Source organism: Salmo salar, chromosome 14, assembly GCF_965601325.2.
Source record: "Salmo salar chromosome 14, fSalSal1, whole genome shotgun sequence".
NCBI lineage: Eukaryota > Metazoa > Chordata > Actinopteri > Salmoniformes > Salmonidae > Salmo > Salmo salar.
This window is the reverse complement of record NC_138304.1, coordinates 39,581,556-39,602,514: the sequence shown is the minus strand read 5'-3', so window position 1 is coordinate 39,602,514 and position 20,959 is coordinate 39,581,556. Positions and strand designations below refer to the sequence as shown.

General features: G+C 46.3%; 2 protein-coding genes across 5 annotated transcripts in view; one reads left to right on the top strand and one right to left on the bottom strand.

Moving 5' to 3' along the window:
- The window catches only part of LOC106569499 (integrin alpha-6), a 36,303-nt gene extending 30,813 nt beyond the window's left edge, over positions 1–5,490 (top strand). The window contains exon 24 of the mRNA XM_045694314.2: positions 1,894–5,490. Coding sequence (XP_045550270.2) covers positions 1,894–1,968 — 75 coding nt within the window. The 3' untranslated portion in view covers positions 1,969–5,490. The remainder of the gene's footprint in view (positions 1–1,893) is intronic.
- Positions 5,491–20,721, bottom strand: LOC106569500 (uncharacterized). Of its 4 annotated transcripts, none has more exons than XM_045694312.2 (19): positions 20,307–20,721; positions 14,229–16,367; positions 13,317–13,449; positions 13,053–13,173; positions 12,814–12,918; positions 12,616–12,712; positions 11,177–11,296; positions 10,965–11,018; positions 10,416–10,516; positions 8,582–8,710; positions 8,374–8,470; positions 8,219–8,291; positions 7,937–8,073; positions 7,621–7,868; positions 7,441–7,515; positions 7,125–7,311; positions 6,738–6,845; positions 6,260–6,448; positions 5,491–5,996 (listed from the first exon to the last, which is right to left on the bottom strand). In XM_045694312.2, exons 2-19 carry the CDS (start codon positions 16,359–16,361, stop codon positions 5,823–5,825), a joined length of 4,281 nt encoding a protein of 1,426 aa, XP_045550268.2. In that variant the 5' UTR covers positions 16,362–16,367; positions 20,307–20,721; the 3' UTR covers positions 5,491–5,822. The 4 variants fall into 4 exon arrangements, with proteins under 4 accessions (XP_045550268.2, XP_013996376.3, XP_045550266.2 ...); XM_014140901.3 differs by having other exon boundaries at positions 14,229–16,507; positions 20,307–20,720; XM_045694310.2 differs by having other exon boundaries at positions 14,229–16,492; positions 20,307–20,720.
- Between the last annotated feature and the right edge of the window lie 238 nt (positions 20,722–20,959).

Below are 20,959 nucleotides of genomic sequence, written 5' to 3'. Positions count from 1 at the left end.
ATGAGGGCCCGACGTCCACAGGTGGGGGTTGTGCTTACAGCCCAACACCGTGCAGGACGTTTGGCATTTGCCAGAGAACACCAAGATTGGCAAATTCGCCACTGGCGCCCTGTGCTCTTCACAGATGAAAGCAGGTTCACATTGAGCATGTGACAGACGTAACAGAGTCTGGAGATGCCGTGGAGAACGTTCTGCTGCCTGCAACATCATCCAGCATGACCGGTTTGGCGGTGGGTCAGTCATGGTGTGGGGTGGCATTTCTTTGGGGGGCCGCACAGCCCTCCATGTGCTCGCCAGAGGTAGCCTGACTGCCATTAGGTACCGAGATGAGATCCTCAGACCCCTTGTGAGACCATATGCTGGTGCGGTTGGCCCTGGGTTCCTCCTAATGCAAGACAATGCTAGACCTCATGTGGCTGGAGTTCTTGCAAGAGGAAGGCATAGATGCTATGGACTGGCCCGCCCGTTCCCCAGACCTGAATCCAATTGAGCACATCTGGGACATCATGTCTTGCTCCATCCACCAACGCCACGTTGCACCACAGACTGTCCAGGAGTTGGCAGATGCTTTAGTCCAGGTCTGGGAGGAGATCCCTCAGGAGATCATCCGCCACCTCATCAGGAGCATGCCCAGGCGTTGTAGGGAGGTCATACAGGCACGTGGAGGCCACACACACTACTGAGCCTCATTTTGACTTGTTTTAAGGACATTACATCAAAGTTGGATCAGCCTGTAGTGTGGTTTTCCACTTTAATTTTGAGTGTGACTCCAAAACCAGACCTCCATGGGTTGATAAATTGGATTTCCATTGATTATTTTTGTGTGATTTTGTTGTCAGCACATTCAACTATGTAAAGAAAAAAGTATTTAATAAGATTATTTCTTTCATTCAGATCTAGGATGTGTTGTTTTAGTGTTCCCTTTATTTTTTTGAGCAGTATATAAACTCCAGTCGTACTTTATCAAAAGCCTTTTCAAAGTCAGCTATGAATACCAGACCTGGTTTCCCAGATATTTCATAGTGTTCTATTGTTTCCAGTACTTGTCTTATATTATCTCCAGTGTATCGTCCATGTAAAAAACCTGTCTGATTAGGATGAATAATATACAACAATACCTTTTTCATTCTATGCGCAATGCATTTAGCTAGAATTTCTGCATCACAACACGGAAGTGTAAGAGGCCTCCAATTTTTTTAAATGGACTGGATCTTTATATATACCACTTGGATCCTGTTTTAGTAATAATGATATCAGACCTTCTTGTTGCGTGTCCGATAATCTACCGTTTATATAGGAATGGTTAGAACGTGCTAATAACAGTCCTCTGAGTATATCAAAAAGAGTTTGGTATACCTCCACTGGTATGCCATCCAGCCCTGGAGTTTTCCCGGACTTAAAGGCTTTAATTGTATCAAGAAGTTCCTCCTCTGTAATTCGGCCTTCACATTAATTTTACATTATTAATAGGAAAGAAATCCATACAATGAACTTCGGTTAGTGGAGATGGAGGAGACTGAAATGAAAACCTATGCTTAAAGTACTTTACTTCCTCTTTCAAAATATAGTTTGGTGAATCATGAGTGACTCCATTATTTGTAACAAGTCCCAGTACATTCCTTTTGGTAGCATTTCTATGTTGAAGATCGAAAAATAATTTTAATAATATTCCATCCTGTTTGCTTTATTTTGATACTATATTACACTGGATCTTTCTTGAATATGTTCCTCCATTTCTTTGAGTTTTTCCTCTAACTTACTCTGAGCCTCTATGGTACAGTTTTTGTTATCTATCTATACTGTTAATCCTTCCATTTCCTTTGTTAATATGGACTCTTTTGACCTAAATTACTTATAATTTTGCACACACACTAATGTGTTACTTCTCTCTAGTGTGGTTTCTTCGGGAAGAAGAAAGAGGATGCCCCACCTTCTGACAAAGAGCGATTGACGCCGTCTGATGCATAAAGAGAGAAAGAGAGAGCAAGAAGCTGTCAGTCTCTGGGGTAAACACATCTAGACCCATCTTCAGTGTATATGCCTGATGGGGCACAGAGTGGCATGAAGGATGGACGGGCCCAGTGGAACAGTGCAGACTAACTCTATCGCAGGAGAGGAAACCGCTTTTAATAAAAGACAGGCAGTAAAGGGGCTCAGCGCTATGAATTCAAATGCAATGCTATGATGATGACTACTATGATGATGGAATGAAATGTTAAGAACTCAGCTTATAGGTTTCTGTAGAAAGCACTTCAAGTTTCTGCTTGGAAATATCCTTCTTTCCAACTGTTATGGCTGAGTTATGGACTGTCTACATGCATGGCCATCCTGGATTGATGCTTTGGTTGAAAATCATTATGAAATGTTCATCTATCACTCCAAAGACCCTGCAGCTCTCTCTCCATTTATGTCTCTGGTTTCTGGTTCTTTGGTTGCTATAGGAACTTCAAGCACTTCCCTTTCATCTCTCAAGGCTCCTCGACTGCTCTCATTCTGGTTTATAGCAGCTTTCTGTTTGTAGGACTATTGGTGGCTCTGTAAAAGCACTTGCAGTGCCATACTTAAAGGGATAGTTCACCCCTAAATCAACCTTTTTCATACACTTTCATATTTAGAATTCGTAGATTCAGTTTGGGGAATGAACTATTCCTGTAATGGCGGTGAGAGGTTTAATTAACGCTCCAAATACGACGTCAGTGTGTTCCAAGCTACAACGCGTCGCAGATAACAAATAAGAAGAAAGACCAACTGGAAATCCTGGAAATGAAAGCCTGCATAACTAGCTGGAATGAGAATGAGTTACTTTTAATGATGGCAGAATGCTGGATCTCCCATTCCCACAGACATTCCCAGAGACACAGAATTCCTACCTAACATTCCACAGTCTTCCTCTAACCACTCCAAGGCTTGTCTCCGCAGTGTGGATATTTGATTGTACATAGAAATACAAAAGGATTGTCAAAAAGTTTATTTGTGGACTTTAAAGAGGGATGATGATGCTACAATAGAAGTTTAGATAAGGTAAAATAAGACACTTGATCAAATTGTTCCTTTTTGGGGATCAATTAAGTATTATCTTGTCTGATTTTATTTTATCTTGATAGTGATATCCATGTTGATCACTGGACAGAAAGAGGAGAGGTTTTTGTTGTGTTCTTCTTGTACATTTTTGGGTCAAGAACCCCACTTGTCTCTCTTTCAGAGATCTGGACAATGTTTTGTAAATGTACGCCTATGGTATAGGCTGGAGGGTTTTTGTATACATTTTTTAAAATGTTTAATTCTTTAGAGTCTAAGACATTTGGGTGGTGGGTGCTGAACTGACATGGAATTGTTTTAAGATGGTCATACTATGGATCATTTAGCTATTTGATTTTGAGTTTTAGGACCCCTTTAGGAATAAAATATATTTATAAAAAAATATTTGATAAAATATAGATTTTGTCCTTTACTACTAAAGCCCATAGAAACACATTGAATAACACATGAGAAGTACAGTCAAAAATAATGAGAAACAAGGTTTTGAAGTGTCTGTCCTAAATCTAGGAGATAATAAAAACAAACTCAGAATGTTTAGGTTTTTTTTACACATTTAACCCCTTTTTGTGGGTAGGCACAAAACTACCTTAATACTTCCATTCATACAGTTACATTTTTTTTATCTGGTACTGGTTACCTTCAGAAGAGTCCTGTGACGCTTGTGGGGGTCAAAGAGCAAAACAGAGAACACCATCATGTGCGTAAGAGTCTCCCTTTTACACACAGTGGTCATAATGCACTGAACAAAAATATAAACACACATGCAACAATTTCAACAATTTTAGTGTGTTACAGTTCGTATAAGGAAATCAGTCAAGTGAAATAAATTAGGCCCTAATCTATGGATTTCACGACTGGGTAGGAGCGCAGCCATGGGTTGGCCTGGGAGGGCATACGCCCACCTACTGGGGAGCCAGGCCCAGCCAACCAGAATGAGTTTTTCCCAACAAAAGGGCTTTATTACAGACAGAAATACTCCTCAGTTTCATCAGATGTCCGGGTGGCTGGTCTCAGATGATCCCGCAAGTGAAGAAGCCAGATGTAGAGGTCCTGGGCTGGCATGGTTACACGTGGTCTGCGGTTATGAGGTTGGTTGAACGTACTGCCAAATTCTCTAAAACAGTGGCTTATGGTAGAGAATCTCTGGCAACAGCTCTGATGGATATTCCTGCAGTCAACATGCCAATTGCACGCTCCCTCAAAACTTGAGACATCTGTGGTATTGTGTTGTGTGACAAATCTGCACATTTTAGTGTGGCCTTTTGTCCCCAGTACAAGGTGCACCTGTGTAATGATCATGCTGTTTAATCAGCTTCTTGAAATGTCACATTTGTCAGGTGGATGGATTATCTTGGCAAAGGAGAAATGTTCACTAACAGGGATGTAAACAAATTTGTGCACACAATGAGAGAAATAAGCTTTTAGTGTGTATTGAAAAATTCTGGGATCTTTTATTTCAGCTCATTAAACATGGGACCAACACTTTACATGTTGTGTTAATATTTTTGTTCAGTATAGTTTGGTCAAACCGTTCGGACGTTACTGATGTTCTCATGAGAAGACCGATTTTCAGGATGTGTCATGGTCTGACAAACATCGTTCTAGCTCTACCACCTTTCACTGTAGATGCGGAAGTGCGACACTGGCGGATTGAGACGCATCTAATGCAAAAACATATCTAGCTTAAACTGACAGATTGATGGGAATTTTTTCTGTTATGCAACTTAGATTGACAACACTGGTGCATCAATCGACTCTTGGGTCACGACAGGGGGTTAATATTGCGTGTGAGAATGTTGCCTAACCATTACCCCAATGGCCAAATACTTTTTTATTTTACCCAGAATGAGTGTTTTTCAACGTATGGAAGGACGTGTCAAATCACACTGCCAAATCATCAAAACAACAAAGACATTGTGTTTCAACACATCTGCACTTGTGTAAAGACAGTTCTACACATTTCAGGTGTTTAACTGGGGTCCTAGTTTATCAAGTTATAGCAGCAGCTAATCAGCAGCTTTCCTGTGCCATCTTCATCATCCATAACCATTCAGAGAGAATGTTCTGTAGGTACTGTACTTCTGGTGTATTACGATTGTTGAGATGGACCAGTGAGGCAGAGGCGTGTGTGGAGTAATTACAGATTGTAGTTTTCTAACCCCTCACATTACGTCACTGATCATTTCAAGTAAGTGATGAAGAGGAAATTACGCATTTTGTAAGTATTTAAACAGGGCCCATTCAATACCAAATGTGGAGGATTTGTTCAGTGACTGTTCTTGACATTAATGTAAAGTAACGTGGAAAATGCAAGGATTTCTTAAATACATGTTTTTACACCCTGTACAGTCACAATCTCTTTTGGTTTTTGTGCACTTTCATGTAATGGAAATTGAATTGAACCTACATGTAAAAAAAATCTGACCACAGTCAAATAAAACTTTAAGGCAATACGTTTAAAACATTTATTAATGAATGTAAAATATTCCCAGCTTAAAATAATTGAGTGCTTCATTGCAATCAATTGTACAACATTCGTATAGAAACATCTGTACATAAACTGTTACAAAACAGATAAAAAGTATATTTCACCAGTCACAGTGAAGACTAACAGTAAGACTGACGTTTCTGTGCTGGTAGAGAGTTTATAACAGAGAGAGACTATAGCTGATTGTCTAAAGGCTGGAATGCATGAGATGAGCCTAATAGTAGTAGGACTTAGACAAAAAGTTGTGATTGAAGATCATTTCTGGGTTTAGGGGTTAGAGGTCAGGGTCCAGACTTTAGCAGAGGGACTCGGTTCGGACCTTTTTACCACTATGCCTGGCCTCCTTTCTCTCCTTCATCCTCCTCTTCTCCTTCTCTCTCTCCTTTTCCTCTCTCTCCAGAGTCTTCCTCATCTCCTTCAGCCTTCTCTTCAGAGCAGCACGGTCACTGTGACTACACACACCCAGAGCCTGGAGGGAGGGAGAGAGGAGAGAGCGAGACTTTAATTTCTGTGCCACAGTGGGCTGCTCCATATGGAATGAACTCATTCATCTAAATCTAGGGCTGTGTCGCAATACTCCAGCCCCCTTTCTTCTCCTCACTGGTCAATGATCTAGCAGGAGGAAGGGCAACCCATTTAGTCATTTCAACCATAGATTGTCTACGATTTCAATTATCAGGACAGGAGGAGAGGAGTCAGTATTGAGACATGGCCTGTGACTCCCGTGACTACCTTGAGTTTGTTGTTGTCCAGACTGAGAAGTTGCAGCCCATCCACACCATTGGCTGTGAACTGGGCCGCGTATTGGTCCATGCTCATGCCAATCAACCACAGACAGACCTGCTGATTAGTCCATTGGTCCAGGGGTCGGCTTTGCCATTGGTAATCGTTACCAACTGGGACAGAGTCATCATCCAGGTTCTACAGAGATGGACGGGACAGACACAAACCCAACAGTAAGATGTATAACAAACCTTTTCTAAATTAAAAACTAACTAACAGTGTAATAATATTCCATCACATTCTGGGTCATTCAGAAGGAAGTAAATCACCATCCTATCCAGCCCTATGAGCTCCAGAGAAAACTTAAATCAGGGCATAGTAGAAAACTAGAACAAAAATCAGGTCAGAGAGAGAACAGACACACAGAGAGAAGGGAAGAAAGGAGGGAGACCACGTGAGACAGACAGAGAGAGCAAGAGAGACTCACCTCTGATGAGAAGGTGAGAGTTTGAGAGTGTGCAGAGAGAGACAGATCTGACAGCATCCCTGATAGGAGAGCAGAGCTGGGACTACCTGGGTCTCCTACACTCACTCTCTAGAATGAGCAAAGACATTTGTGACTGACACACACTGAAGTGCACAGTGGTACACCACACAGTCAAGTGCATGTAGAGGAGAGTATAACATGAAAGGCCCCAGGTGAAATAAGAATACAAAACATACCAGTGAATAAGCCACCAAGTTATTGAGCCAGTGAATAAGCCAGTGAATAAGCCACTAAGTTATTGAGCCAGTGAATAAGCTGGACAAGTGCTTTGAGCCCAAATTAGAGGTAAAGTCCAGGGTGGTCTGAGATGGAAGACTCCCCTCTCACCTGGCAGTCTCTACTGCCTCCGGTGGTCATGTACGGTAGACTGCTGCTGGAGACAGACCTAAGCTTCCCTCTCTCCTTCTCCCTCCCTCGCTCTCCGAACCAGGAGAAGGGTAGGCAGGAGGGCATGGAGGAGACAGAGGGAGAGACACCACCGCTGGGGGCATCCACCAGGTTAACACATAAACCCCTGGAGACAGGAACACAAGTCAAATACAGGGCCAGCAGAAACACTGAAAGAAGAAATGTAATGTGTGTGGGTGCATAGTATTGACTGTACCCGTTTCCTCTGCTCGATCAGTAGTGTTATTTCTTGTACCTGTGGTCCAGGGGCCTTTCCTTGTTCTTCTTCTCCTCACTCTTCCTCCCTCTCCTCAGAGACTTGCGGAGGCCACTAGAGGGGTTAGGAGGTGGGGCTATTACCATAATGCTTGTCAGATCTACACACAGGGCCTATGGGAAAGGGGGTTAGGGGTTGAATAGGTCTGGCGTGCCCTACCTGAAGTCAGGGAATCTCCTCTTTGATTTGCATGTGGTAGATGACTTGTCCTCATTAGGGGGGGACTGGCGTGGCTGGGGGGTGAGGAGAGAGGGGGGGTGGGGCTTGGAGGTGAGGGCAGACAGAGAGGATGTGCTGGAGTGGACACGGTGACCGCCTGCTGAAACCGATTGTCCCGTCTCTCGTGGTGTGATCGCAGTCAGTGATTGGCTCTTCCCGTCACATCGCTGAATATGATCTTCCTCACCCTACAGGGAGTGATAGAACATTCAGTATGTGATTGGAAGGAGAGTGTGTGTGTGTGTGTGTGTCTGACCTGTTGTCTGAAGGACTCTCTGAGTTTGTCTCGTGAGGGAGGGTGTCTCTTGGCTTTTTGGGCGAGCTGTGCTCTGGCCCTGTGAGCGCTGGTATCTAACAGACCCGTCACAGGCACCGCAATGCTCCAGTCTGCACCTGAAACACACACAGTTTGAGAGGCACAGAGTGACACACACACACACACACACACACACACACACACACACACACACACACACACACACACACACACACACACACACACACACACACACACAGCCCCTCAGGTAGTGTGTCTTACTTGAGGTAAATGAGGTATCCAGTGATTGGTTGTCACTCTCAGGGACCATCTCCCCTCGCTCCAGTAGACCTATCTGAACACACAGAGGAAGAAATGCTTAGTTCACTGAGGTAGTATCTGTACACTATAGTTCACGGTGTCTCCTCCAGTCTCACCCGTCTCTGGAGTCTCTCCACAGTCTCTCCGTGTATCCTCTCGCTCTCCTCCATCTCTCTCTGCAGCTCCTCCTCTCTCCCCTCACTCTCCTTCTCCCTGCACAGGGACAGAGGGACCATCAGACAGAGAAATATAAATTCTAAAACAGGCATAGAATATTACCAATTGGCCTACAGGGGAATGTTAACTATGTTACCCACAGCTCACCTGTGTTGGAATTCCCTCAGCAGTCTCTTGGCCTTGCTGTATTTCACCTCCAGGCTGTCTAATTGGCTCTGGGTGTCAGCCAATCGCTGGTTCACAATTCTGCACAGACCCTGGGCCTCCTGCCAGTACCTAGAAGAAGACGATGAATCATGTTCATCAGGGTCTGAAAACTTAGATGGAAAATGACTGAGGATGATAGCAGACGATTTTGCCACCTCTTCAATCTAAGCCTACAGTAAAGTGTGTTCCCTCAGGCCTGGAGGGAAGCTAAAGTCATTCCACTATACAACAATAGCAAAGCGCCCTTTACTGACTCAAACAGCCAACCAATCAGCCTGTTACCAACCCTTACTAAACTTTTGGGAACAAAATGGTGTTTGACCAGATACAAGGCTATTTCACAGTAAAGAGATGAACAACAGATTGTTAAGAAAGGGCATTCAACATGTACGGCTCTTACACAAATTGCTGATTGGCTGAGCGAAATTGATAAAAAATATTGTGGGAGCTGTTTTGTTAGACTTCAGTGCAGCTTTTGACATTATTGATCATAATGTGCTGCTTTACATCCCCTGCTATATTGTGGATGGAGAGTTACCTGTCTAACAGAACACAGAGGGTGTTCTTTAATGGAAGCCTCTCCAACATAATCAAGGTAGAGTCAGGCATTTCCCAGGGCAACTGTCTAGACCCCTTTACTGTTTTCAATCTTTACTAATGACCTGCCACTGGCTCGGAGTAAAGCCAGTGTGTCTATGTATATTGATGACTCCACACATCAGCTTCCTTCCACAGCAACACTTAACTAAGAGCTGCAGTCGGGTTCAGAATGGGTGTCAAGAAACAAGTTAGTCCTAAATATTTCAAAAACTAAAAGCATTGTTATTGGGACAAATCATTCACTAAACCTTATTCCTCAACTAAATTAAGCAAGTTGAGGAGACTAAACTGCTTGGAGTAACCCTGGATTGTAAACTTTCAGGGTCAAAACGTATTGATACAACAGTGGCTAAGATGGGGAGAAGTCTGTCCATAATAAAGTACTACTCTGCCTTCTTAACACTATCAACAAGGCAGGTCCTACAGGCCCTAGTTTTGTCACATCTGGACTACTGTTCAGTCGTGTGGTCAGGAGCCACAAAGTTACAACTGGCTCAGAACAGGGCTGCACGGCTGGCCCTTGGATGAACACAGAGAGCTACCAATAATATGCATGTCAATCTCTCCTGGCTCAAAGTGGAGATTGACTACTTGCATTTGTGAGAAGTATTGACATGTTGAATGCACCGAGCTGTCTGTTTAAACTACTAGCACACAACTCAGACACCCAGGTATACCCCACAAGACATGCCACCAGAGGTCCAGTCACAGTCCACAGGTCCAGAACAGACAATGGGAGGCGCACAGTACGACATAGAGCCATGACTAAATGGAACTCTATTCCACATCAGGGAACTCACGTAAGCAGTACAATTTAATTTAAAAAAAACAATACACCTTATGGAACAGTGGGGACTGTGAAGAGACACACACACAGGCACGCACACACGATAACATACGCACCATACACACACATGAATTTTGTGTTGTCGATGTGTGGTAGTACATTAGTGGCTAGAAGGCACACAATGTGTTGTGAAATGTAATGTTTTAACAATTGTATATAACTGCCTTAAAGTTGCTGGACCCCAGGAAGAGTTGCTGCTGCCTTGGTAGCAGCTAATGGGGATCCATAATAAATACCAAATCATTTATCATCGTCCTGTTCATCATTGTTGCCATAATTTGCGTCATCGGAACTTAGTGACGGTTGATCAGTGTAGTTGATTATTACTTCTCTAGTTTGTCAGCCTTCTCCTCTCCATCCTGGACACGCTCCTTCAGCTCAGCCTGATGACTCTCCCACAAGGCCTGCTGCTCCTCACACACCCTCAGCTGGAGGACACAGAAAGACGGACACAGGTGGGTAGGTACCCAGTTCCCTAGCACCATACCATGAGCCCTTCATCTAGGTCTCATCCCAGACACTCCCCTTAGACACTTCCCTCACCACTCTTCTAAACACGCCAAAAACAGTTATGTTTCAATACCTTGAAGATGCAGCCTTCCTTTTTCCTAATGAATCACTCATCTAATACAGTTGTATATATGAAAGTAGAGGCCTACATTAAATAGATTGAATCAATGCCGTCATGTCAGATCAGTGATAACACAGAGAAGACATACTAGATTTTCAAGGTGATTGGAACACAGCCGCTGTGCTAATAACTCAGACTGTAGACCATTAGAGAGGCAAGTCTCACACAGAGCTAAATGGGTCAGACTGTTCTGAGGGAAGCAATGAGTGAGCATGTGTTTTGGCAGTCTCGTCAGAGTGACCTACCTTCTCCCGCACTAGGCAGAGTTGGTCTGATTTGGTCCTGAATTGTAACTGGAGCTGAGGAGAGACCAGTACACATATGAACACTTCACACAACATCTACAGACACTAGAAGCTGTTAGAGGTGCATAACACCTACTGAGGGATAACAGAGAGCATTTCTCTCCCCCCCCCCCCCCAAGGCCTTTCATCTCAGACTATAATGGACTTAACACCTGTTGGCATCTGAGGCAGCTGGTGATTTGTTTCTCTTCGTCATCCTCTTCATCATCTGTAGGGAGGACTTCTACCGTCTCATCCACTGAGCTCAGCCCCACAACACCATCATTTAACACCTGAGATACACAAACACCCACACAGGTACAACCAATAAGAAATGCAAGGTTGAATATATACACAGTAGCGCCCCCGCCCACCCCTTCAGCCGACCGCGCCCCCGCCCACCCCTTCAGCCGACCGCGCCCCCGCCCACCCCTTCAGCCGACCGCGCCCCCGCCCACCCACCCCTTCAGCCGACCGCGCCCCCGCCCCCAGTAGGGCCAGTCGCGCCCCCGCCTACCCCTTCAGCCGTGCCCCCGCCTACCCCTTCAGCCGTAGGGCCAGTCGCGCCCCGCCCACCCTTTAGCCGACCGCGCCGCCGACCACCTCTTCAGCCGACCGCGCCCCCGCCCACCCCTTCAGCCGTAGGGCCGACCGCGCCCCCGCCCACCCCTTCAGCCGTAGGGCCGTCGCGCCCCCCGCCTACCGTAGGGCCAGTCGCGCCCCCCGCCTACCTCCACCGTAGGGCCAGTCGCGCCCCCCGCCTACCTCCACCGTAGGGCCAGTCGCGCCCCCCGCGCCCCCCGCCTACCTCCACCGTAGGGCCAGTCGCGCCCCCCGCCTACCTCCACCGTAGGGCCAGTCGCGCCCCCCGCCTACCACCACCGTAGGGCCAGTCGCGCCCCCCGCCTACCTCCACCGTAGGGCCAGTCGCGCCCCCCGCCTACCTCCACCGTAGGGCCAGTCGCGCCCCGCCCACCCTTTAGCCGACCGCGCCCCCGACCACCTCTTCAGCCGACCACGCCCCCGCCCACCCCTTCAGCCGTAGGGCCGACCGCGCCCCCGCCCACCCCTTCAGCCGTAGGGCCGTCGCGCCCCCCGCCTACCGTAGGGCCAGTCGCGCCCCCCGCCTACCTCCACCGTAGGGCCAGTCGCGCCCCCCGCGCCCCCCGGCTACCTCCACCGTAGGGCCAGTCGCGCCCCCCGCCTACCTCCACCGTAGGGCCAGTCGCGCCCCCCGCCTACCTCCACCGTAGGGCCAGTCGCGCCCCCCGCCTACCTCCACCGTAGGGCCAGTCGCGCCCCCCGCCTACCACCACCGTAGGGCCAGTCGCGCCCCCCGCCTACCTCCACCGTAGGGCCAGTCGCGCCCCCCGCCTACCTCCACCGTAGGGCCTGTCGCGCCCCCCGCCTACCTCCACCGTAGGGCCTGTCGCGCCCCCCGCCTACCTCCACCGTAGGGCCAGTCGCGCCCCCCGCCTACCTCCACCGTAGGGCCAGTCGCACGCCCGCCTACCTCCACCGTAGGGCCAGTCGCACGCCCGCCTACCTCCACCGTAGGGCCAGTCGCACGCCCGCCTACCTCCACCGTAGGGCCAGTCACACCCCTGCCTACCTCTACTGTAGATGGTGTCTTGTCCTGCTCCAGACTCTCATTGATTAGACGAGCCACCTCACTCTCCTCTCCCTGCTTCTCCCGTCCAATAAAAAACCTGCAGTGAGGGACAATGACAAATCAGGACCCTGTGTTAAGTGACAACCAATCTGCTAAGAGAAAGTGTGTGAGAGCGTGAGCCTGTCGGTGCTTGCATACCTGACAGTGCCAATGGTGTTCTTTAGCACGGTGGCAGCAAACAGCTGTGTGACTCCGACCAGACTGACCCCATCCACCTCCACTATCTGGTCATTCACCTGGATACTAACACACACACACACACACACACACACACACACACACACACACACACACACACACACAGATCAAGGATCAGCTTACAGCACCCCACTCACATCCTAACCATTAGAAAGGCATCATTGACCTTAGATTCTCACCGTCCGTCCTGTTGTGTAGCTCCGTTCTTTGTGATGGTCTTAACGAAGATCCCCAACTTCTCCAGCCCCTGGTCAGCCCCTACCCCCATCCCTATTATACTGATACCCAGGCCCTCCTCTCCTAGACAGACAGATGGGTAGTTAGACAAAGAGGTGTTATAACAGAGAATTAAAGAGAGAGAGAGAGAGAGATGGTAAAGGGAATGAGAGAACAGTAGAGACAAAAAGACAGGAATATAAAAGAACAGAGGGAGTGAGCGCAACCTTTCTTTATCTGGACAGGGAAGACATCCATCTTGTCCACTCTCTTCTCCAGTTCATACTCAGCAGAGGCAGACACAGGGTCAACATCATCATTATGCCGGTCATAGTCTGCATTTGAGTAGGTCAGGAACACCTGAGTGTACACACCATTAAATCTTTCATAGTCAAGTTGTGTGTGTGTATGCATGCCTGTCTTTGGCTGTCTGGATCCTGACTAGCCACTGCTATCTGGAGTTACTGCTAGCACACCGTGACCATCCTGTTTATGCTAGCAGATCCTCCAGTAGGACGGAGGTGTGAGATGGGATTGGAAACAAGCTGTTGCAGATGCATAGTTGTAACACACAAAGCTTTGCAAATCCATGTGCTCTACTGCAGTTCAATCTCAGAGGCAGAGAACATCTTAGACAAAATGGTCCTTGAACAGTAATTCAACCCTAAACACACACACACCCTGTGAAATGTGTGCCAACTGTGTCGTACCCATTAAGCCTCTCAGTATACTTGGCGGCCACACAAGGCCTGAGATGTCTGGGAGATTTAAAATCCTTACTGGACTAAAAAAATTCATTATGATGCCCTAAAATAAGCTGACTTGCAGTTTGGTAAGACATGGGAGATAACAGCATTCCTCCCCCAGGATGAGTGTTGATATATCACACTTATTCTGAGCTGAATACCTGACAGAGCATGTGAGATCCTGTCTCTGTCTCCTCTCAACCTAAAGGAATAGACTGGCTGTATGTTCATATTGTCCATCTATTCATCTGTTCTAGCCATTGTTTTCATCTTACCCCAACTATGAGAGGGCCAGACTTCCTCTCAAATCAAAATCTGGTATCACTTTATCAAACCTAATGGGGTGAGTGAGGAAGTAAATGTCAATGTGATCGTTTTTTTTTTTTTTTTTACCTTGATTGGTGCTGTAGAGAACTTAATCTTCCTCCTCTTAGCAGGATCCGCATCATCGTCATCCTCATGGGGAAGACTGGGAATCTCCTCATATTCCATAAAGAGCTGCTCCCAGTCCTTTCTGTGCCATTCCAAATCGTCATGACACTCCGAGTTCAATTCCCCGTCCTCCACAAAGGCCTCATTCTCAATTCCAAGGACGACAGCAGATCCATTGTTCTCATCTCCTCTCTCAGTGCACTCCCTCTCTTCCCTCTCCTGCTCTTCCTTCCCTTCCACTCTCCCTCTGCACTTTCTTTCCTCTTCCTCTCTGACCCCCTCTTTTTCCCTGAAGTTTATCCCTCCATCTTCCAATTCGGCCTTCTCTTTCGCTTCCTCCTCTCCCTCTCTCACCTCCTCCCTCATCTTTTCTTTGTCGTCACTGCACATGGTTTCTCTCTCCTCAACTTCCTTTTCCTCCTGCTCTCCTGCCTCATCTCCTTTCGCCCCTACCTCCACTTTCTCTATCTCACCGTCTCCAGTTGTCCCCTCTTCTCTGTGCTGCTCTATTTCTTGGCTGATCGGTCTGTTTTCTCCCTCCATTCGCTCTTCCCTCTGTTCTGTCTCCTGCTGTTTCATGCATCTTTCTGATTCACTTTCCTGTTCCGTCAACTCAAGACTGTCAGGGAATCCCTCCACACACTCTACCATTCTGGGTTCTACTGGAGGTTCAACCGTTCTCTGTTCCACCATTCTAGGTTCTACTGTTCTTTGTGCCGATGTAGGTTCAACCATTCTAGGTTCTACTGTTCTTTGTGCCGATGTAGGTTCAACCATTCTAGGTTCTACTGTTCTTTGTGCCGATGTAGGTTCAACCATTCTAGGTTCTACTGTTCTTTGTGCCGATGTAGGTTCAACAATTTTAGGTTCCACTCTGGATTCTTCAAACACATCATCCACCAGGTTATTCTCATTGCCCTCCTCCCTCTTGCCTTCCTCCTCTCCTTCGTTACCATCGCTCTCTGACGACTCGTTCTTCACCTCCACTAGCTCCGCCCTTACAGTCCCAGCCCCTGACCCCTCTTTGGGGGTCAAAGGGACATCAGGGGTCATGTAAAGGTCATTAGGGTGGTTCCCCTCAGACAAACTCCTGTTGTCCAGGGGGTCAGCATTAGGACTACTAGGGCTATAGAGGTCAGTCTGGTCAGAGCAAGGGGAGACTGGGGTGAGAGAACTGGGGGAGTTGGAAGAAGGGGATGGAGGCTGAGAGTGGGGGGAGCTGGGTGCTGGGCTAGAAAGGTTGGATACATGGGAGAACACAAAGTCCTCACACACACTCCCATCTTGACCGTACACACTCCTGCGGTCTGAGGGGTCAGTTGTAGGACTTCTACCATCAGGGGAAAATGTCTCACTGGAGTGACCATTAACAGGGTGAAGGGGTGTAGGCAAACTGGTGTCCAGTGAGAAAGTGGGTGTATGGAGTTTTATGTTGGGTAGAGAAATGTGTACGTTCATGAGTTCTTTCCTTCTCTCCCCCTCTCCTTCACTTTCTGACATGGATGTCAGCTGCTCCCTGTCTAACCTGCTCCTTGCTCTCCCAATCCCCCTTTCCTCCCCACTCTCCTCCATCAACCCCCTGCAATCTCTGCCAGGGCTGACCTTTAAACGTTGACCCCCACTGACCGTCTCAAAGAGCTCCCGGGTCACCGAGAACTTCTGGGCTAGAGCAGCTCTGTCTATCTCTGCTATCTCCTCTGCCTTAGACGGTTTATCTAGCATAGACGATTCTACGCTGGACATGCTGGCCACACTGCTCCGGACAGAGCTGGAGCTGAGAGGGTGTTTGGGCAGGGCCTGAGATAAGGTGTGGAGGAGGTGCTGTTGGCTGTCCATCTGGAGGAAGATGTTGTCTTTGATCTTAGTTCCTCTAGGGCTGAGGGCCCCACCCCTGGTACCCTCACCAGGGTCACTCCCACTGCTAGTCCTGGTGTGAGGGACTGCCATGGAGCCAGGTGAAGGGATCGAGACGCCCAGGGAAGAAGGTCTAGGCCTGGTCGCGGCGTCCAAGGAGCATTTGATGGTGTGGAAGTCAGACTTGTAGGCGTTCCTGTGGGGGGAGGCGCTCCGGCCTTTATTGTCCATCCGCATCATCTGGGGCTGGAGACAGGTGGAGAGGTACGGAGCTCAATGAAGGAGAGTCAAGTTAGCATGTATCCCTGATTAGACAGGTTTAGAGGGTACCTCTAGTTCCAATCCAGTTAGGCGTTTTAGGACTCCACTGTCTACAGAGAAACACACTAAGCCAGAATCAGTTAACAGAGAAAATTACAGTCATGGAATGGCACTGGTGCTGTTGACATGGTTTCAGAAGAAAAATCTTTATTTCATATCAATAATTTAATGGTTGTTTTACATAACGTACTTCCAACTATCTAATAACCTTGTTCACCAGACACTTCCGGAGATGAGCAATTAGCCTGGCAATGAGGTCCCCTACCTACAAACAACTTGGTTCTTCCATTTGATTACAATCCCTTTTTCACTGCACCCCTTTTGATTTTAACTCAACTTTCCATACATACACTACATGACCAAAAGAATGTGGACACATGCTCGTCTAACATTTCATTCCAAAATCATGGGCATTAATATGGAATTGGTCCCCCCTTGCTGCTATAAAAGCATCCACTCTTCTGGGAAGGCTTTACACTAGATGTTGGAACATTGCTGTGGGGACTCCATTCAGCCACAAGAGCATTAGTGAGGTCAGGGCACTGATGTTGGGCGATTAGGCCTGGCTCGCAATTCCAATTCATCCCAAAGGTGTTCGATGGGGCTGATGTCAGGGCTCTGTGCAGGCCAGTCAAGTTCTTCCACACTGGACCTCGCTTTGCGCACGGGGGCATTGTCATGCTGAAACAGGAAAGGGCCTTCCCCAAACTGTTGCCACAAAGTTGGAAGCACAGAATTGTCTAGAATGCCATTGTATGCTGTAGTGTTAAGATTTCCCTTCACTGGAACTAAATGGCCTAGACCGAACCATGAAAAACAGCCCCAGACCACTATTCCTCCTCCACTATGCATTGGGGCAGGTAGCGTTCTCCTGGCACTGCCAGATGGTGAAGTGTGATTCATCACTCCAGAGAACACGTGTCCACTGCGCCAGAGTCCAATGGCGTCAAGCTTTACACCACTCCAGCCGACGATTGGCATTGCGCATGGTGATCTTAGGCTTGTGTGCGTGCGGCTGCTCGGCCATGGAAACCCATTTAATGAAGCTCCCGACTAACAGTTATTGTACTGACGTTGCTTCCAGAGGTAGTTTGGAACTTGGTAGTGAGTGTTGCAATAGAGGACAGACAATTTTTACGCACTTCAGCACTCGGCGGTCCCGTTCTGTGAGCTTGTGTGGCCTACCACTTTGCGGCTGAGCCAGTGTATTTCTCCTAGACGTTTCCGCTTCACAATAACAGCACTTACAGGGCAGAAATGTGACGAACTGACTTGTTGGAAAGGTGGCATCCTATGACGGTGCCACATTGAAAGTCACTGAGCTCTTCATGTAAGGACTTTCTACTGTCAATGTTTGTCTATGGAGATTGCATGGCTGTGTGTGCTCAGCTTTACACCCGTCAGCAACGGGTGTGGCTGAAATAGCCGAATCCACTAATTTGAAGGGGTGTCCACATACTTGTGTATTCGTCCATGGTAGAAGTGGTCAGAAAGTGACTTTTTGGATCTGAATGCCAAAACATTCAGGAGATGCCCAAAGTTGACCCGTTATGCATACCCCACCATACCAAGAAACATCAATTTCTTCATCACTGGAAAATATAAAACGGTTGAGTTTGATATCATTTAAAAGCTTTCAAAAAGGGTTGTCAAATTCTTTATATATAAAAAAAACAACATTTGTTGCCTTTAACGTAAATTAATTCCTATTTTTCGCATAGGTTGTAGCTTAGACCCTATTTTACATCATCGGAGATGTTTGTGTCGTGCCGGCCATCGGTTGAGACATGCTCTTGAATACAGGGTGGGTGTCATGTTATGGCTGATAAATGTAATGAAATGGAAATAAAATGGACATTTTAACTTTCAAATGGTACCACAAAGATGGTTGGAGGTCCACACATCAGATAATGTTGAATTGAATATCAGTTTTAAATTACACCTTCAATTAAACTGTCAATAGGAAACCTATTAAAATCATAGAAATATACATAGAATAGATATTCCCATTTAAACACCCACGAGCGTTTAACACTAATACTTTTCAGTCTTCTTCCTCTTGCGAGTCACGACTGAGCTGAGCCAAACAGCTTTTTGCCGTAGCCTACACTTGGCCGCCTGAGCCAATGTGCAAATTAAAATAGGAGGTCCAAGCATATTTTTAGAAAAGGTCAAATTGAGTGTGATCTGATTTTGGAACCCCGCTCGCCCCAAGATGAATGGTTTTGACCACAATCCACTGCTTTTATTGGTGCAGCTACTGTAGAAACCACAAGTGTCTATTCTATGTATAATGAAAAGGTGCCCGCGAAAGAAAATTCCACAAAGTTGTTTATCTATGACGCAGCAGTCTAAAGCACTGCATTTCAGTGCTAGAGGCATCACTACAGACCCTGGTTCGATCCCGGGCAGTATCACAACCGTCCGTGATTGGGAGTCTCATAGGGCGGCGAATAATTGGCCTAGTGTCATCCAGGTTAGGGGAGGGTTTGGCCGGGGTAGGCCATTGTTGTAAAATAAGAATTTGTTCTTAACTGACTTGCCTAGTTAAATAAAGGTTAAATAAAAATTGCCCTCTAGTGGGGGCTTTAAGCTGACATTCGACGGTGGGTAGACCGGCAGCCATCTTTGTGGTAGTTATTGGAAGTAAAAATCTGTATTTAATTTAAATTTTAATGGTGTACCAGCTAAATTGCAGTGGTCTGAAGGGACAGGTTCATTCTATGAATTATATTTCTATGATTGAAATGACAACCACCCAGTATTCAAGAGTATGCTGTGACTCAAATGATGGTGGGCAAACAACACATACACCTCAGGAGGTAGTCAGAATGGATTCTGAACCTACGCTTTCTTACAGCTGCATTGGGGTCAGACAGACTTCATGTTTAGATTAAGATACTGGGATACGACTCGCAAAATGTACCTCAATCTAGGGACGAGAAATGCTTTATACTCCGAATTGTCCCATGAACCCAATTTACACAGAGAATATTGAACGACTGCTAGTCTCATAGCAGTCGTTCAATCTTCTCATTTAACAGTTGGGATAATGGGACCATTCACAGTACAATTAATTGCTCATCCCTGGAATGAGGTACATTCTCCAAGCCATATCTCAGACTGGCTACGTGGGCTCTTAATCTAAACAGGAAGCCTGTCTGACCCAGTGCAGCTGTAAGCAAGTGTAGGCTCACAATATATTCTGGCTACCTCAGATTGTGTAAATTAAGGTTTAATTAGGGTTTACTACATTTGAAAATACAAAATCTGAGTTCATGCATTTTTTGAGAATTCACATTAAAAGGTTAAAAAAAAATAAAAAAATATATTATTTATTAAAAAAAACACTTTTCAAGGAATGATTCAATTGTTTGATAACCATGCTTTTAAAATTCATATCAAACTCAACCATTCATCTTCTCCAGTGATGAAGACATGGATGTCTCATGGTATGGTATACAAAATGGGTCAACTTTGAGAACCTCCATCTCCTAAATGTTTTGGCATTCAGGTCAGAACAAAAGAAAAATCACTTTCTGACCACTTACTTCTACAATGGGCAAATATGTGTTAAGTTTTGTTCAAATCAAAAGGTTTGCGGTGAAAAAGTAGCTAAAATGAAGCGGAATGACCTAATTATAACATAAAACAACAATATAACGACATTTAGACCTACTTAGAGTACAGTAGGCTACTGTTAAATTCAATATTATATCAGACGATAAAATGTTATAGGTCTTGAAAACGTGAAGTTTGAGACCATCACAACTGTTTGCAAAGCTGAAAGACAACTACAACGCATTCAAAATCAGGTAAAGTTGATTTATGTCGCTATTCACGTTTAACAGTATTTATAATCACCAGTATTGTCCCTTCGTCCGCGGCTTTAGAAACGCTGATTGAATCGTCCTCGGTTCATCGTAGAAAGGCCAAATTTGTCCAATCGCCACACTTTACGCCAACAGCGCGCGCTCCCGTCAATCAGCACCTGGGGCGCCAGCAGAGACCCGATTACAGTGAAAGTGCGCGTGCACGAAACGCTTTCACATCATATTCAGGTATATTCTCCATTCTATAGAGATATCTTTCAGAAGGACTTTGGCTGGCATAAGCCTGTGTTCTCAGCATGCTAAGAGGACAGATGGCGGCTCATGTCACTAAATACTGAAATTGGATTATCTCACTGTAATCCTGTGTAAACTACCTTGGTGTAAACACTTACATCACAGCCAGGGAGAGGGGGAGTAGCCTATCACAGAGAGGAACGTGATAATAAATGTAACCCTCTCCATTTAACACACACTACAGGGACAAGTGAGGGAATCCATTGGGAATAATAATAATAATGATTATCATATTGTGCTAATAATGAACCATTAACACCCCGAAGAGCCGTTCTGAAGACAGGTGCCAAGGTGGCCGGGGTGCCAATCAGTCTGTTTAAGGTCTGTCCTGTTTGGCTATTGATGCTCACAGAGAAAAACCTGCTGTCAAGACTCTTAGCCATATTGCTA

Excerpts from the sequence above, each read along its gene's own strand:
- LOC106569500 (XM_045694312.2), bottom strand. The coding sequence starts at position 16,361 with ATGATGCGGATGGACAATAAAGGCCGGAGCGCCTCCCCCCACAGGAAC. Across the intron at positions 13,174-13,316 it reads CCCTGTCCAGATAAAGAAAG|GAGAGGAGGGCCTGGGTATC; the intron begins GTTGCGCTCACT and ends CTGTCTGTCTAG. Across the intron at positions 11,019-11,176 it reads GCTGCCTCAGATGCCAACAG|CTCCAGTTACAATTCAGGAC; the intron begins GTGTTAAGTCCA and ends GTCTCTCCTCAG.